This window comes from Carcharodon carcharias, chromosome 1 (genome assembly GCF_017639515.1).
Source record: "Carcharodon carcharias isolate sCarCar2 chromosome 1, sCarCar2.pri, whole genome shotgun sequence".
Classification (NCBI taxonomy): Eukaryota; Metazoa; Chordata; class Chondrichthyes; order Lamniformes; family Lamnidae; genus Carcharodon; species Carcharodon carcharias.
In genome coordinates this window covers 250,693,602-250,711,329 of record NC_054467.1, presented here as the reverse complement: position 1 = coordinate 250,711,329, position 17,728 = coordinate 250,693,602, and the positions used below count along the sequence as shown (strand labels likewise).

At 44.6% G+C, this 17,728-nt stretch overlaps 1 protein-coding gene across 7 annotated transcripts in view; it reads right to left on the bottom strand.

Annotated features, from left to right (window-relative positions):
- Positions 1 to 1,386: 1,386 nt before the first annotated feature.
- LOC121279046 (transcription factor COE3-like) overlaps positions 1,387 to 17,728 on the bottom strand; it is a 472,564-nt gene continuing 456,222 nt past the window's right edge. For 2 of the 7 annotated variants that reach the window (XM_041189853.1, XM_041189864.1), the window contains exons 15-16: positions 14,422 to 14,619; positions 1,387 to 1,511 (exon numbers count right to left, since the gene is read on the bottom strand). In XM_041189853.1, coding sequence (XP_041045787.1) covers positions 1,465 to 1,511; positions 14,422 to 14,619 — 245 coding nt within the window. In that variant the 3' untranslated portion in view covers positions 1,387 to 1,464. Of the gene's footprint in view, positions 1,512 to 9,292; positions 9,601 to 14,421; positions 14,620 to 17,728 lie in introns of those variants that run through there. The other 5 variants (XM_041189873.1, XM_041189884.1, XM_041189904.1 and 2 more) reach the window with 3 other exon arrangements.

Sequence of the window (17,728 nt, the reverse complement as noted above, 5' to 3'; positions counted from 1 at the left end):
CCCACACAAGATTACAATTACACAGTTACTTAATCTTATAACAATTCCCAAAATTCCTAGGTAACCAGACACCCAAGTGCACACCCCTTTTAAAGCAACCATCCAAAATAGATTTTAAATGTATAGCAACAATCCAGCAAGGTTATCACAAGCACCCACCCAACATTGGAATTCTAAAGGCTTTTAGCACAACTTTGGTTACTGGAACAGCGTTCTTCTGCAAAGTGGATAAAGGCTTTTCCCCCCCAAGTCTGTTTCACACGGTGTACCCTTTCAGATATTACACAGCCACACCACACACAGCCTTCCATCCTTCTTTAAATATATTTCTTCTTCTTCAATTTGTAAATCCCATTGTTCCCATGTCTTTGGAGTTTATTTTTCCCATAATATAAATATCTTTGATGTTGTTGAAGGGGAGGTGGTGGCGTAGTGGTATTGGCACTGGGCTGGTATTCTAGAAACTCAGGGTAATGCTCCGGGTTTGAATCCCACCACAGCAGATGGTGAAAACTTGAATTAAATAAATAAATCTAGAATTGATGATGACCACGAAACCATTACTGATTGTTGTAAAAACCCATCTGGTTCACTAATGTCCTTTAGGGAAGGAAATCTGCTGTCCTTACCTGGTCTGGCCCACATGTGACTCCAGACCCACAGCAATGTGGTTGGCTCTTAAAATGCCCTCTGAACAAGGGTAATTAAGAATGGGCAATAAATGCTGGCCTAGCCAGTGATGCCCACATCCCATGAACAAATACTGTGAAAAAATTATGGCCAGCACTTTTGGGAAAAATCAACATAATAACCTGCCTTATTTATTTTGTAAGTTGTAAACATCCTACCATGTGTCTTTGAAAACCAAACACCTCTCCACTTATCTTAAAATGCAAATTTCATTCACAACCTCTCTGCTGAGACTTTACCCTGGTTCACTCATTAGCATTTCACATACTCTTTTACACCTAACTCTTTTGATAATTTCAGCCTTGCAGTCTACCTGTCTCTAATTTAATTAAATCAGCCACACTGGCGCAAACATAAGCCTGCTTTACCATCTCCCCCACTAACATTAAGAAAAATATGATAGCTTTGTGACAGATGCCCTCCATAAGCAGCCTGTTAATTGGCCTACTCTGAGAAGACCTCATAGGTTGGTGCTCTGCCATCAAGTGTCGGACTGGAACCTGGAAATGGTCCTGAACCCTGATTACTTTTAAAGTCTTATGCCGTATAGATTGTTGTTCCCTTTGAAATTTGCCATTCTTGCATCTGTCCTGATGAGTAAGCTTCAACAACATGTCTCCTTTTTCAGCAATATTCAAGTCTTGTACTACCAAGCGACTACTTTTAAAGTCCTTAAGCTTGTGCATCTTCAATGCTGCAATGTTCAATGGTTCTATAATTTTGAACACCTCTACTTAATCGCCCTTTAAGCTTCTCTACTCTGAGGAGAACAATTCAAGGTTCTCTACTCATGAAAGAAGCATCCCAGTTATGTTTTATACCTGGACGGGTGAAAAGGAACATGGTTAACGGACTCAGGATACAAAAGGAGAGAGTGGAAAATGAAGGTGTTTGAATTAATTTATTTAGGAATTGTAAAAGTCATCATGAACACACTGATATTATACACAGCTTTAAGTACAACTTCAGCGGGAATTTAAAAAAAATAAAAATTAAAAAAAAATCACAAAGTGTTAACAGTTTCTTTTTTAAAACTACGTACAAAAAAACACAACGGAGAAAGGATCATTAAGCAACAGATTGGTACCAGTTTCATATCACAAGAACAGCAAGCATTTAAACATATTGTACTGTACAGTACTTGGCAAAACCCCATCTAGCCCAGAGAATGTTCAACCCTTTGATATCAATATATACACAGCCTGTACAATGCACACACACACACACACACACACACACACACACACACTCTCGCAGCATCAGTGGAAGTATTGCCTCTTGTGCTATAGATAACATTGCCCAGTTACCCTGTTCAGTTTGTAGACACTGAGCTTTAAAGGCCAGAGGGTCCCAAGTTGGCTGATCTCGAGCAGTTAGGTTGTTGCACTTGGGCCTCAGTGACTTCTTAGCGTGGAGGGGAGGGGGGGGGCGTGCTGTGGCAGGGGGAGATCGTGCAAGAGAGGCAAAGGGTGACGTGGAGGAGGGGTATTTGCCAAGGTTGGGGTTGGGGGGGTGGGGGGTGGGGGGGGGGGGGTGGTGGGGAGAGGGGAAAAGGGAGATTTAATTCTTAATCGCTTGGGCGCTTGGCTAAGAAAGTCGCGAAAATAAAGCTTGGTGCCTTCATGACAGCTGGAGGAGAACGTTGGAAAATAAAAGTAAAATGGGCCGCTTGAGAAACTCTGTGAGTTGACATCGGAGTGAGCTAGATGGTGTCGATTCACTATCGACAGTTTCCTCTGACATGGGCTGCAGAAGCATCACTGAATAATTGGGTATTCTCACCAAGCATGTGTCCAAATACATGCACACTCACACAGTCTGTCTGGCAGCAGTCGGACAGCAGTGATTAGGAGCAGGAACCTAGCCTGACGCATCTCCCCTTCCTCAGCCCATGGGATGCTAAGGCCAATTACACTGTCGCTGTGGTTACCATGACCGAGATCAGTTCAGAGTTTTCATGACTATTCATTGTGCTGAAATTTGTCTGCTTTCGGTCAAAGCAATAACGTGTGGTACTCCTGTGCCAGTATGTGTACAGCATTGCAAAATCTCGCTGTAGCATTCCCAGATTGCAACACATCCTCTGTCATTTATTTTGCTGATTTTGTTTTTGTGCTTATAGGAGAGGCCAGGATTGGAATTCATTTTCCTGTTTCTACCCAGTGTCAATGTCAAACAGTCCCAGGACAGGCATACCACAGACTAGATATAAAGATCCATCTGCGCTCCCAGGGCAGCTATATAGCACAGGTTACATTAAAAATAAATCTTCCTCTACACCTCCAGGGCATGTACAGCATGGGTTAGGTACAGAGTGAGGCTGTCGCCAAACTGTCCCATCACATGAGGTCAGTATGACAAGGCTGCCTGTCTGGTGACCACTATCACTGCACCCATTTAAGCACCCCTCATTTTGGATGGAGCTGTACAGAAATGTCCAAAAGATCTGCTATTAAGATAACAGCAAATTGTATTATTTCACTGCTCTCTCCAGCCATTCCCACCCCAATTTACTTCCATGGATCACAAGATGGATCCAGTTTTCAATGAATTTTCATCCTTAACAAATCTTAGAACCCTACCCCCTCTACAATCTGTTGAGCTTCCTATAGTGTGTTTTTGGTTTCGGCATGGAAGGTGCTGAGCAATGTATCCATGCTCTCTCCCTCCCAGTTATGCCAAATGTACAAAATAACTACTTAGCCCTACACCACTCCTCACCCCCCTTCCCCCCACCCCAAGCCCTAACCTGCCAACCATGGCCCACTGTTGAAAGCATAAATATGAGGCAGTAAATTGATGCGGGTTTGTGTTGAACTTATCTAAGGCCAATAGAAAGAGACAAAATGTTTTCTAAACCCACAAGCTCTACAAGTTCTCGTAGTATGTGAACTAACTTCTGGTCACCTGCCCTAATGTTTTCTTATGTGGCGATACCTGTTTGAAGTCTTTGCTACGAAACACCTTAGATCTGTCTTACTGTGTTAAAGTTACGCCCTTGTTCAAAAATGGGTGTGCAGATGAACTCAGCAACTGCAGCTCAGTCAGTTTAACGTCAGTGGTGGGAAAGCTTTTAGAAATGATAATTCAAGACAAAATTAAATAGTCACATGGTCAAATGCTGGTTAATTAAGGAAAATCAGCACAGATTTGTTAAGCAGCAAATCGTGCTTAGCCTAAGTGGCTTGAGTTTTTTGATGACCACCGCAAAGGGTTGGTAAGGGGAATGCTATTGATGTGGTGTACATGGGCTTCCAAAAAGCATATGATACAGTGTTGCACAAGAGGCTTGCGAGCAAAGTTAGAACTCAAGGAGTAATAGGGACAGTGGCAATATGGATATGAAGTTGGCTGAGTGACAGGAAACAGAGAGCACTGGTGAACGGTTCTTTTTCATACTGGAAGAAGGTTTATAATGGAGTTCCCCAGGGGTCAGTGTTAGGACCCTTGTTTTTCCTGATACATATTAATGACTTAGGCCTTGGTGTATAGGGCACAATTTCAAAACTAGTGGATGGCAAGAAATTTGGAAATGTTGTGAACTGTGAGGAGGATAATGTAGAACTTCAAAAGGATATAGACAGGTTGGTGGAATAGGCAAGTGACATTTAATGCACAGAACTGGGAAATGATTTATTTTGGTAGGAAGAATGCGGACAATAGAAAATAAAGGGTACAATTCTACAGGGGGTGCAGGAGCAGAGGGAGCTGGGTGTATTTTTGCATAAATCATTGAAGGTGGCAGGACAGGTTGAGAAAGTGATCAATGGATCATAAAGTACCATAGGCTTTATCAATAGGGGCATAGAATAAAAAAACAAGGAAGTTATGGTAAACCTGTATAAAACACTGGGTTGGCTTCAACAGGAGTATTGTGCCCAGTTCTGGGGAGCCACACTTTAGGAAGGATGTGAAGTAATTAGAGAGGGTGCAGAAAAGATTCATGAGAATAGTTCCAGGGATGAGGACCTTCAGTTACACATAAAGATTAGAAAGGTTGGAACCATTCTCCTTGAAAAGAAGGTTGAGAGGAGACTTGATAGAGGGTTTCAAAATCATGAGGGGCCTGGACAGAGCAGATAGAGAGAAACTGTTCCCATTGGTGGAAGGATGGAGAGCCAGAGGGCGCCGATTTGAGGTAATTGGCAATTGAACCAATGGCCACATGAGGAAAAACCATCTTTTCATGCAGTGAGTGGGTAGCGCCTGGAATGCACTGCCTGAGAGAGGGGTGGAGGCAGAGTCAATTGAGACTTTCAAAGGGGAAGTGGATCATTTTATAAAAAATTCATTCATGGGGTGCAGCTGTCGCTGGCTAGCTCAGCATTTATTGCCCGTTCCTCATTGCCCTCGAGAAGACAGTGGTGAGCTGACCTGAAAAGGGGGAGAAAAATATGCAGGGCTACAGGGAAAAGGCAGGGGAGCAGCACCAGGTGAATTGTTCCTTCAGAGGGCCAGCATGGACATGATGGGCCTGAAGGCCTCATTCTGTGCTTGTAACCGTTGTGTGACTCTACAATGGTGCTATATGCTATCTCCACGCAAGCTGTTGTTCCTGTTGCTGTCACATAGTCCCCACTTTTACACCACCTTTCAACACATACTTTGCTCCATATTCGACAGGTTTATCCTGCGTGCCACTTTGATGCTGTTTTATTACTTCACAAGTAAACTTCTGGCTTATAAAAAAGAGAAAGCAAATATTGCATTTCAACAAGCATCTAGATCTACTAATGTTACAGAAAAAAGAACTTCATCTCTGAGCCCATTCTAGTCGACGCAGAGTATTCTTTAGAAATAATTTGCACCGAGATACAAGTTGCTTATGAAACTAATTCTTTTTTAAACAATGGAAACCCTGCCCTAAGAACTGCGTCAAAGAGAGTCTAAAACATGCTATAAGGCCCTACTTAAGACTGTAAAATCTGATCTTGTTGAAATGAGGTTCACTTCAATTATATCAATTTTTAAAAAAAAAAATAAATTATCTGAATATGGGCACTGTTAATAAGGCCAGCATTTAATGCCCATCCCTAATTGCCCTTGAGAAGGTGGTGGTGTGCTGCCTCCTTGAACCGCCAGTCCATGTGGTGTAGGCACACCCACAGTGCTGTTAGGGAGGGAGTTCCATGATTCTGACCCAGCGACAGTGAAGGAACGGCGACATATTTCCAAGCCAGGATGGTGCGTGACTTGGGGGGCGGGTGGGCGGGGGGGGGGGGGGGGGGGGGGGGGGGGGGGGGGTGGTGGTGCTGTTTCCACGTGCCTGCTGCCCTTGTACTTCCAGGTGGGAGGGGTCATGGGTTTGGGGAATTGCTCTCGAGGGAGCCTTGGTGAGTTGCTGCTGTGCTTCCTGTGGGCAGTACACACTGCAGCCATGAATTAACACACTGAGAGCGGGAAACACACCCTGCGATCTCAATCGCAAATAAGCCAAGAATATATACATAAAATTCCATTATCAGCCATCGGAACAAAGGTTTTAATTTGCTTCATGTTATGCCTTTCATTAATACAGCAGGCCAAGAAAGTTCATATGGATCAGTTAATGGGTGTTTGGGGGGAAAAAAAATGGATTAACCTGCATTGATATAGCACCTTATTCATCTCTCAGGAATGTCTCAAGTTGGAACACAAGAACATAGGGAATAGCAGCAAACCTGCTATCTTGAGCCTGCTCTGCCATCCAAGGTGGTCTTGGCTAATCTTCCTTATCAACTGCAGGGGGCTAGTAGCACATGGTAATGTTACTTGACTAGCAGCCTGGGCTAAGGCTCTGATAGTATAAATTCAAATCCCACCATGGTAGCTAAGGGGAGTTTCAATGAATTAATACAAATATGAAATTTAATTAAAAAAAAAACTAGCTCATTAATAATGAATGTGAATTGCATTTTTAAAAAAAAATCCATCAGGTTCAATAACGATCTTCAGGGAAGGAAATCCACTGACCTACATGTGACTCCAGACCTACAGCAATTTTTGGTGACTCTTAACTACCTAGCAAGCTAGCAAGCACTACCAGGAAAAGAAAACACCGTGGGTGTACCGACACCACGTGGGCTACAGTGGTTTAAGAAGGCAGCTCACCATCACCTTCTCAAGGGCAATTAGGGATGGGGCAACTAATGTTGGTCTAGCCAGCGACGCACAGACCCCACGAATAAATAAAACAAATTCCACCTTCTGGCCCCATCCCCAAACACCTTGATTCCCTTAAGATGAATTAAGTACTGGAAGGTGAATTTTTGCTATGGTTAAGTAGCAAAGACAGAGGCCATTTTCTGCACAGCAAGATTCCAAAAGCTAGCAATTGAATGAACAGCCAGTACTTTTGCTTTTTTTGTGTCATTGGCTGAGGAAAGAACGCTGGTCAAGATAGAAGGGGAACTCCCGTTCTGGTATGCAAATAGTGTGAACCGGCAGATAAAGCCTTGGTTTAGCATCTAACCCCAAAGGCAGCACTCCTGACAGATCAGCACTCCTTCAGCAATAAACCACAAAATGGGACAAGAGTTAGTTTGTAAAATGGAGGCAAAAAGGAAGAAGAATGTGTATCAGCGATAGGCATCCTCCGGCCACATTATTCCAGAATCAGATTACTTCAACTCTTAAACCACAAAACAACAAACCTCCTTCCAGCAACATGTAAAAGACCACTGAACCATATTGAACATGGCCCCCTGAAGAGTCTAAGAAATTGCCTGTTAGATTCCTGTCTGCAGACCAACAAGATCAGGTTTTGCAGCGTTAAGTTTACAATTTAGCAAACACCATTTTGTACATCTTGGTTCATTATGTTTGGTCCCTGTTTATCCCTGATAAGATCAGAATCTGCAGCGAGCATGGGATATGAAACAAAGTGCGATAAGGTGAAGCGTTTGCACACTTGCACTCAAAGCGAATAAGCCAGCTGGACGGACTCAAAGGGCCGAATGGCTGACTTCTGCTCCTACTTGTCACACTCTTGTGACTCCTCTCCCCTCTCCAATTCGTGCTCTGAGCCTGTTGAGTCTGACGCTAGCAGGAGCCGGTGTGCGTGTGGCCAGCTGGATAGAACGGTTAAGGTGCTGAGCGGCAAATTTCATCAGCGTTCAGAAGAGCTTGCATTTTTATAGCGCCTGTCAAAACCTCAGGATGTCCCACAGTGTTTTACAGCCAATGAAGCGCTTCTGAAGTGTGGCCTTTCCTGTAATGTGGGAAATGCGGCAGCCAATTTGCACACAGCAAGCTCCCACAAACAGCCAGTGGTTAGAGCTAATGGCTAGATAATTTGTTCTGGTGGTGTTGGGTGGATGGATAAATGTGGATTGAGGGCACCAGGGGGAACTCTCCTATTCTTTTTCAAAATAGTATAATGGGCTCTTTGTCACCCACCTGGGAGGGCAGACAGAGCTTCCATTTAAAGTCTTATCTGAAAGACAGCACCTCTGACAGTGCAGCGCTCCCTCAGCAATGCATATTAGTGTTAGCCTGGATATTGTGCTCAAATCTCTGGAGTGGAACTTAAACCCAAAACCTTCTGACTCTGAGACAATACCCACCGAACCACATGTTGACATATATCATAACAGCAGATAAATGGGAGAGCCTCTGCAAAAACTCACCTGCATTGCATCTTGCCATACTGTGTTCCATAGTGAATTTGACAAATGGCTGCCAATTTTGTTTTTTATTCAACTCCCCTTGTCTTTTTGACAAAAGGCCATGAAGCTGAATGGTGCCGCCTGTTAGATCAAGCACAGGGAAGCTGGGACCTCGACAGCGAGTAAAACACTCTGGTCGGAATGTTCTGAGACCCTGGGAGAAATCCTGTGCGGTGAAGGGCACGTCATCCGGAATTTTCCGACAAGCCACAGGATAGACCTGGACGGTCGGATGGAGGGTCTTCAGAAGGTTCCAGCCCTTCGTCCTTCACTAAAGGGTTGGGTGTGGAAGATGGTTTCTGGCCAGAAGAAGAGGAGGAAAAAGAGAGAAAGAGGGAGAGAGAGAGAGAAAGAGAGAGAGAGAAAGAGAGAGAGAGGGGGAGTTCACGTGACATAATTAGGGCGCTTCTAATAACCTTTAAACAATCAGTCACCACACTTTCTGTAGAAACAGAATGCCCGAGGAACAATGCACTGACTGATATACTGCAGTCTGTGACAAAGACCCACCACAACTAGGCGGGCTCAAAGGGCCTGAAGCGATCAATCCTTCGCTGATGATGGAAACAACATGATCCTCCCTCTGTCCCCCATCGAGCACTGTCTCTCGATTTCTCTTCATGACCAGTCTTGGCATCGACTGGGATTGATTCCGATTCTAAAACAGTCCTCGGTTTTTTTTTTACATTGTTGTCTATTTTAAGAAAGTCTTCTTTCGTCTCCAAGAGTTCCACCGTGAAGTTTCTCTCTTCCCTCCAGGAGGAAAGAAAAAAAATTGAGGAAAAGGAATACCCTCCATCATTCGGGTTTTTCAGAGGTGCTGATAGCCCACCGACATCGGCCCGGCTTGAGTAAAGGGATGTTGGGGGGTAAGTTGGGGGTGGGGGGGTGGTGGTGGGTGGGGGGGATGTGGAAGGGGGTTGTTTGGGGGCTGAGAGGGGATGGGGAAAGGGTGGGCGGTGGAGGGGAGGAAGGGAATGGGAGGGAAAGTTCGCTGTCTGTCTCCTGCACATTGTTAAACTCATGGACAGCTGCTCAGAGTATTTCACTCGCTTCAAAATAAAAAGCCCAAGAGTCCACGGATAAAATGTTGTCACTGCATGAAACGTCTCAAATTTTGGGGGAGGGGGTAGACAAAAAAGAAGGGTGATGTCGGGCCTTGTCTCCGGCTTGGCCCAACCCGTTGACTTGCGGTAGCTGTTTTAGCCTTTGTGCTGCACACGTCTCCTCTTCTACATTGGGGGGACTATCAGGCCAGACATGGCTTGAGAAAGGAAGAAAAGGAGAAACAGAAAACACATTTTAGAACGGCCCTCCTCTCCACCAGCTACATTTACTGTCTGAAGTGTAATGCGAGCGAAGGGAGCTAGGTATGGAGTCCACCTGCCCTTCACCTGCTCCATAGGCCTCTGCATGTTGACTTCAGCCCAAGGTTTATTCTTGTTTTATCCCAGTTTCCAGACAATAAAGCTTTTATCCTCAGGGTGTTCCCATTAGTCTGGGCCTGGATTTGAATGAGCTAAGGTTTCCAACCCTTCAGGATTGCCCTGAAATGTCCAGGAATTAAAAATTAATCTCCAGGACACTGATGCAAGCAAAAAAGAAATGATAGGGGCTGTTATCTTTCTACATCTTCATGAAAAAGCAATTAATTTTCAAACACATACTCTCTCATAGCACATGTCCATTTACCTCTTGTTCTTGTCTATCTATCTTTCATCTGATATCTATTAATATTTGCTCAACTTTCTTGTATCTCCTCCAATCCACATGAAATTAATATTCAACAACCCTCCTATGCCTAATCATGGCCTGGAGCCTTATTTGGTCCTCCCACCTTTCACATACGCCTTGTTCACCACAAAGTGGGGAGATGGTGGCGTGGTGGTAATGTCAATGGCCTAGTGGGTACAAGTTAATTCTCTGTGGGGCTGGGTTCAAATCCCACCATAACAACTGGTGGAATTTCAAATCAATCAATAAGATCTGGAATTAAAAGTTAGTTTGGAAAGTGAAGCTAACATTGTTTTTCATTAAAACCCCATCTGGTTCACTAACGCCCTTTAGGGAAGGACATCTGCCATCCTTACCTGGTCTGGCCTACATGTGACTCCAGAATCACAGCCATGTGATTGACTTTAAGCTGCCCTCTGATATGGCCTAGCAAGCCACTCAGTTCAAGGGCAATTAGGAATGGGCAACAAATGCTGGCCTTGCCAGTGATGCCCACATCTTATGAAAGAAGAACAAAAAACAAGTCAATTTTTCCTGTAAGTGGTGGTGGTGTGTTACAGTTCACTGAGGGAGTTCGAGTTACTGTGGCAACATGCATTTTTACATACGTGTTGTAGTTTGGAACTATGGATAATTGAGACGCCAAAATTCTTTCCGTCACATGGATGATGAATCACCCATCACATGGCTAACCAGGAATCGCTCCTGCTCTTACCAGCTGCCATTGGCAGTGGTTGATACTCAGCCTGTTTGGCTGTGTTATGAACACACCAACCCTGGCATCAAGTCCTGGAGTAGGTCTTGAACCTGGAGCTGCTGGCTTGGAGGCAGGGACACTACCCACTGCACCATAAGGTCTTCCTTCATCCATGCAACCTTGGCCTATTAGCTAGTTATAAAAATGTTAGCGTTGGGCAATGTTTGACAGACAGGAATCCAATCAGATAAAGAAGAGTCTATTTGTTTTCCAAGGGTGTGGAAAGATGGGGGCATCATGACAATGGGCATGTTAAGAGATCAATGGCAGGAGTGTGTGGGAGAAGCACTTGGTGAGAGGAGTCGGCAACTCTTACCTTCCATTTCCTCCCTCTCTCCCCTCCCCTACAACAGTCAGGATGACCAATTCCCAGCAAAAAAATTGTGGGACACTTTTGGCATTGCCTTGAACCTGAAATGGGGAGGGAGTGGCGGGGGGGGGGTGGGGTGGGTGGGGGAGAGGGGGGGGGTCGTGCTGTCAGGGTGGTGAGAGCAGGGGGTTGCAAGAGTTTTTCAGGCCAGAGATAAAATCGAGGGGGAGAGCGCAGTGCACATGCACATGTGGAAAGCTTGAATATCGCAAATATGGGCATCCTGGCATCAAACAACTGGGCGCGCAGGACAACCACCCCAATTATGGGATGATCCCATTAAACCTGGGATGATTGGTCACCCTGGAAATAGCAGATGTGTATAACATCAGCTCATGGAGATATTCTCATGGCATTAAACAGCAATCCTGTAAAATAGACAAAATTGCTTAAAGCTGATTGATTAAGCTAACCTTTGCACAAAGCTCTGATTACTACAGTAATGAATCGCAGAGATGTGTCCCCTATATTCCTATCAAATATTTTGGATTCCCAGAAACATTCACATACCATGAAATAATATAAAAACTGGCAGGAAGAAAACAGAAAAGTCTGATGAACTAAGGTAATGTCAAAACGTTGAGTAAAAACTGTAATAAAGGAGTGTCATCTCTGGCACAAAGAGCCAAGGCCAAGGTTACATGGGTGAATAGTAGGCTTATTAAAGAAGGATAGGAGGCCCAATAAGGTGACGGGCCATGATTATGGATAGGAGAGTCCTGAATATTAATTTTGTGGAGTTGGGAGGGGATACAAGAAAGTTGAGAAAATATTAATGGATACCAGATGAAAGATAGATAGACAAGTACAGGTGGTAAATGGGAATGTGATATGAGAGAGTCTGAAATTTGCTTTCAATGAGAAGATGGGTGAACATAGTGAGGGCACTGGCGGGGATTATGGTCATTTGCTATTTAATTTCTTTTCTGTCTTCAATGTTTCCCTCTCCTGTGAGTGCTGGCATTTGCACTTTAAGGTACTGTATGGGAGTGAGGGGAGAGGAGGGTCAGTGGGTGGTCTCACTGAATCACCATTGGGAGTAGAACCCCTGGCGGGTTGATTTTCCATACATGGTTTAGCAGCCCCAGCAAGCCCAATAATGACAAAACAAAACCAGTGCCCATGTGAGGTTAGTAAACTCAACACCCAGGGAATTAACCTGGGACTACCCTGCTCTGTGTCTCTTCATATCACACCGTTTGGGACACTTCCCCAAAGAAGCCTCGGGGAGTGACAGTAATACTCACCCATTGCGGGAACGCAATTGGCAGTTGGTATCCTACAACGTTGTGCCAAAACCAGGATTCCACGCAACCCCTTTGTCCCTTTGTTAGCTCCACTTTGAGCTATTGCTGGGTCATGCAATACCCCACTATCTTAGTGAAAAACAATGACTGCCTTAAAATCAAGCCACACCTCAGAACCAGAAGTGCGAAAGTGAGGCATTTTGGTAGGCAGAATGAGGAGAGGAGCAATGAACTAACAGGTACAATATTAATGAGGATGCAGGGATAGAGAAACCAGGGGGTGTATGTGCACAAATTATTGAAGGCAGTGAATCAACTGGAGAAGGCTATTAAAAAACATATTTTACCCTTTTTTTAATAGAGAATAGAGTATTAAAGAAGTTAAGGCACCTTTCTACATCACCGGTTAGGCCTCAGCTAAGAGTGTTGTGTTCAATCTGGGCACCACACTTGAGAAAGATATTAGAGGACAGATTCACCAGAGTGGTGCCAAAGATGAGGGATTTAAGTTACATGGAGAGACTGGAGAAGCTGAAGCTGCTCTCATTAGAGCAGAGGAGGTTAAGGATGGAGGGATTCAAAATGATGAATGGCTTCCATAGAGTAAATAAGGAGAAACTGTTTCCACTGACAGGAGGGTCAGTAACAAGAGAAAACAGGTTTAAAATAATTGGCGAAAGAACCAGAGGGGAGGTGTGGAGAATTTTTTGTTTAAACAGAGATATTTGTTATCTTGAATCCATTGCTTAATAAGGGAGGAAATCTGCCAACCTGGTAGATGCGGCCTCCATATGTGACTCCAATCCTGTACTATTGGATTGAATCTTAATGACCTCTATAGGAAAGCCACTCAGTTGCAACTGCTACTAGAACATCCTCACCAGCTTCTCAGGGCAGCAAGCATCAGGCAGTAATTGTGGCCTTGCCAATGTTGCCAACATCATGTGCAGCGTGTTTGTGAAAAATGCTGCATGGATTAATTGGATCGAAGAGCCTGCTCTGTGGTGTATCACCTCAACAGACATGTTGTCAAAGCTTTTTGCCTCATATTCATCAGGACAAGCGCAAGAATGCCAAATTTCAAATGATCACAACAAGCTATACTGCAGGAATAAAGGGTGTTGATTGGTTGGCAAGTCCGCTCTCATTGGCTGAGGAGTTGCCATGGAGAAAATGTAAATTATTGTGATTGCTCGCAATTTGATATCCTTGTATTTGTGAGTGCGAGACGAGAAGCTTCAGCAACATCTCTCCTTTTTAGCAATATTTTCAAGCTCCGTTTAGCGACTGTCTGTGGTAATTCTGTTTTTGTAAAGGCCCCGATGACCTGCTGACACTCCCTCTTCAGGCTAGTACGTGACATCCTGGGTGAGGCCGTGAAGAATTGCTGGCACTTTAGGAGTCCAAGCAAGAGTCAGCACTTTCAAAAGCAGCGAGGAATAAACCAAAACCAAGAGTAATCAGGGGGTGTGGTGAGGTGAGATGTGGTGAGGTGAGGTGGAGGGGGAGGGGGGGGGCGGTTGTTGTGGGAGGCAGGCTCCATTTAGGCAGGATCTTAAACTGAGCCCCCAAAAAAAGCCCTCTGCTTTTCAACAACTCCAACAGCCTCAAGGATGCGAGCTGGATCACATCTTTTTGTGAGACTGCTTTACTACATTCCTTGCAAAAATCCTACATAGTAATAACTCCTCCTGTGCCGTATGTAGCCATTCGCCAAGTGACCCACCTACATTGAGCAAGTTGAGCCATTCTTGCCCATAATCCTAATGGGAACATCTCCACTACAGGGCTCAAGTGCGGCCTACTAACCCACAAGCTGACCTCAGACCTTTCACACCCAGAACTTTGGTTCCCCCCTCACCCCCCAACCTTGTGGTTTTAAGTAACTAACTGCCGACCAAAAAAAAGGAAAACTCCCTTTAAGTGTAAAATTAAAATAAAGAAGAAATACCGTTGAATGTGGCAGCTTTAGCTCACCTTGCAGGTTGTTCCCATTGGAGCCGGTGCAGGTAGGGGGCGGAGAGGCCTGAGGCCTAACGACAGGGGCAAAGGCGCTCTTCTGTTTCACTGCAGAGATCATATTGACAGGAGAGAATGAGAAAATGCCTGGGGTAGTGTTACCATTGGAAGAGAGGGTGATGGAGGATGCCGTCAAAGGAGGGCTGGACGGCACGACTGAAACAGAAGACAGATACGAAGGGAATACACGTTAGCATTCATAGCGGTTAAGGGAGGTTCAGCCACAGATTGCCTCAGGTGACTCTAAGCGAAATCTATCCAAAGTTACCCTCCTCTCTGCCCCACACTCCCTTCTCCTCTCATCCAACCCTCTATTTCATCCAGTTGGAGTGCTGCAATCAGTTCTGGGGGGGCTTTATTCAGGAAGGAGAAAAGTTGACCTTGGAGAGGGAGCAGTAGCGCAGGTCCACCAGAACGAGATTGGGACTCTAAAAGAGTTAATTTATAAGGACAGGTTGCATAAACTCGGTTTACATTCTCATGAGTTTAGAAGATTGAGGGGCAGTCTAGTCGAGGTGTTTTAAAATGTTTAAAGGATTCATTTGGGTAGATGAAGAGAAACTTCCTGCAGATGGAATCGAGAATGAGAGAAGAACATTTTAAAAATGAGTGTTAGGCCATTTGGGGGAGAAATCAGGAAGCACTTGTTGGCATAAAGTGTATTGGAAATTGGAACTCAGTCCTCCAAAAACACTGCTGCTGCTGGGGGTGAATTTGGAGTTTTCAAGACTGGGATTGATAAACTTTTGTCAGGCAATGGTGTGTGGGGGTATGGAACCAAAGGTTAGAGTTAGAGTTAGGGTTGTGGTTGAGGAGCAGGCTTGGGGGGGGTGCTGAATGGCCCCCTCTTGTACTTAATGTTCCACACTTGCTAGCACCATGGCCCCCTTCCCCCTCCCCAGTGTATCGCCAGTCCTTGCGTGTGAACTTAACAAGAGTCAGCAGCAATTCAACCACGGAGATGTCAAACCTGAAGCCAGTTCCATAGTCACCCAAACTGCACCCTTTCAGGGTTGGAGGGACGTGGGTGTGGGGTGGTGAGGGTGGTCCAGCCAGGCCAGATACACTTCTGGAGATTTTTGGATGGCCGAGCCAGCCACAGTCCAGCTTCAAATAGAGCGGGGGCTCTGGGTCCTTCCTTGTCCCTGGACGTGTGGTGCATTTTTGAGCCACCCACTATCTAAGCAAGATTCTACCGTTTTGCCATGGGTGTAGCTGACACCAAGTTCAAAGTCGCAGTAAACTATGTGGAGGGAATGGAGTGTTGCAAAGAGACATGGTCAGGTGAATTGAGTGGACAAAACTCTGGCAAAAAGAGTTCAATGTTGATCAATGGTTTACAAATGTGGATGAGGTACAGATTACTTATGAACTAGCAGCATGGCAGAACAGGCTTGAAGGGCTGAATGGCCTACTCCTGCTCCTATGTTTCATGGTCCTCAGTCAATTCCTTACCTGTAATTTCACTTAATTCCACTGTCTTTAAATGTTACTGACAAAGTTATATATTATGCAGGATTCTCTTATTATAACAGTGATTTACTTCTGTAAGTACACCATTGATTGTAAAGCTTAAACTTGGGTTTAGTTTGAAACATTATGAAATCTGGAATGAGAAAATGTCATTCAGCCCATCAAAACCCCTTCATCCATAATGCATAAGTTCATTAATCTAGAATAAAAACAAAATAATGCAGATGCCGGGGACCTGAAATAAAAAGAACAGAAATAGCTGGAAAAACTCAGCAAGTCTGGCAGCATCTGTGGAGAGGGAAACAGGGTTAACATTTTGAGTCCAGTATGACTCTTCTTCGGAGTTCTGAAGAAGTCATTTTGGGCTTGAAATGTTAACTCTGTTTCCCTCTCCACAGACTCTGCCGGACCTGCTGAGTTTTTCCCCAGCACTTTCTGTCTTTATTATAGTACATTAATCCAGAATGGGTTTGTTTAGTTAAGACACAGTTCTACTTTTTAGAATTAACTCAGTTTCTTAGGGTTTGCATTTTTGGACATTATCAGAGAAGGACATTGTCGGGGCAGAAGGAGACCATTTGGCCCACTACGTCTTCTCCTTGAAAAAAACTATCCAGTTAGTCTACTCTCTTTGCTCTTTGCCCATAGCTCAGCATTTCTCTTCTTTCTCAAGTATTTGTCTATTCTCTCCTGAAAGTTACTATTGAATTCACCGCCATGCATTTCAAATGACAACAATTCATGGCTTAAAAGATTTTCACCTCCTTTTGCCATTTTTCTTAAAATCTATATCCTACAATCTCTCCTTCCTGTGTAACTAGGTTCTCCTTATTTATTCTATTAAAATATATTGGAACCCCTCTAATAAATCTCCCCCTGACCTTCTCTGCTCTAAGGAGAACAATCCTTGCTTCTCCAGTCCCTCTGCATAACTGAACTCCCCCACCCCAGAACAGTCAATCTCTTCTGCACCCTCTCCAAGACCTTGACCACATTGCAAAGTTTGGTGCCCAGAATTGGACACAATACTTCAGCTGCTGCCTAACCAGTGATTAATAAGGAGTTAGCATAACTCCCTTGCTTCTGTGCTCTATTCCTTGCCTAATAAAGCCAAGGATCCTGTATACTTGTATTAGGAGTCTTATTGACTTGTCCTGTCATGATCTCTGCCATATACTGGTGTACCTGGTCTAACCTGCAGATATGACGGGGAAATGCACCCTTGATTAAGTTTGGTTAGATTTATCACTTTTCCATGAATTTCCCTTGAGAGATCATTCAAACAGCAGATAAAATGGGTGAAAAGCTCTGCAATGGCTTGTTTGGTATTGATGCAGCCTTGGGTTGCACCGAGTCATACAGATCAGGACAGTCCGAGGTTAGATCCCCACTTCCTCCTGAGTTAGTTAAGCTTAGCCAAGGTCAGCATTGTCATGATGTGGCTGCGATGCCCTGGGCTAACTAGAGGGTAGAAAATAGCATCAAGGCTTCCCTCTCCCCCGCATGACTGCGGCAGAGTGACTGGCATTGGTTGGTAAAGGTGTGAGGAGGTTAGGGCAGGGATGGGCAGAGATGCTCTGCACAGCTGAATAGTGTGCCAACGCTCCAACCTGGTTTTGTTTCGGCTTTGGTTGTGCTGGCATCACAGACTAACATCTGTTATCCCTGATTGGCGCTCTTACAAATGGATCACTGTAACGACAATAGCACGAATCTCGGTATGAGGGCTCCAGAATCATATGAGAATGACCACTGACTGGACCCAGGTTCCTGAGGTCCATTAGGTGGAATG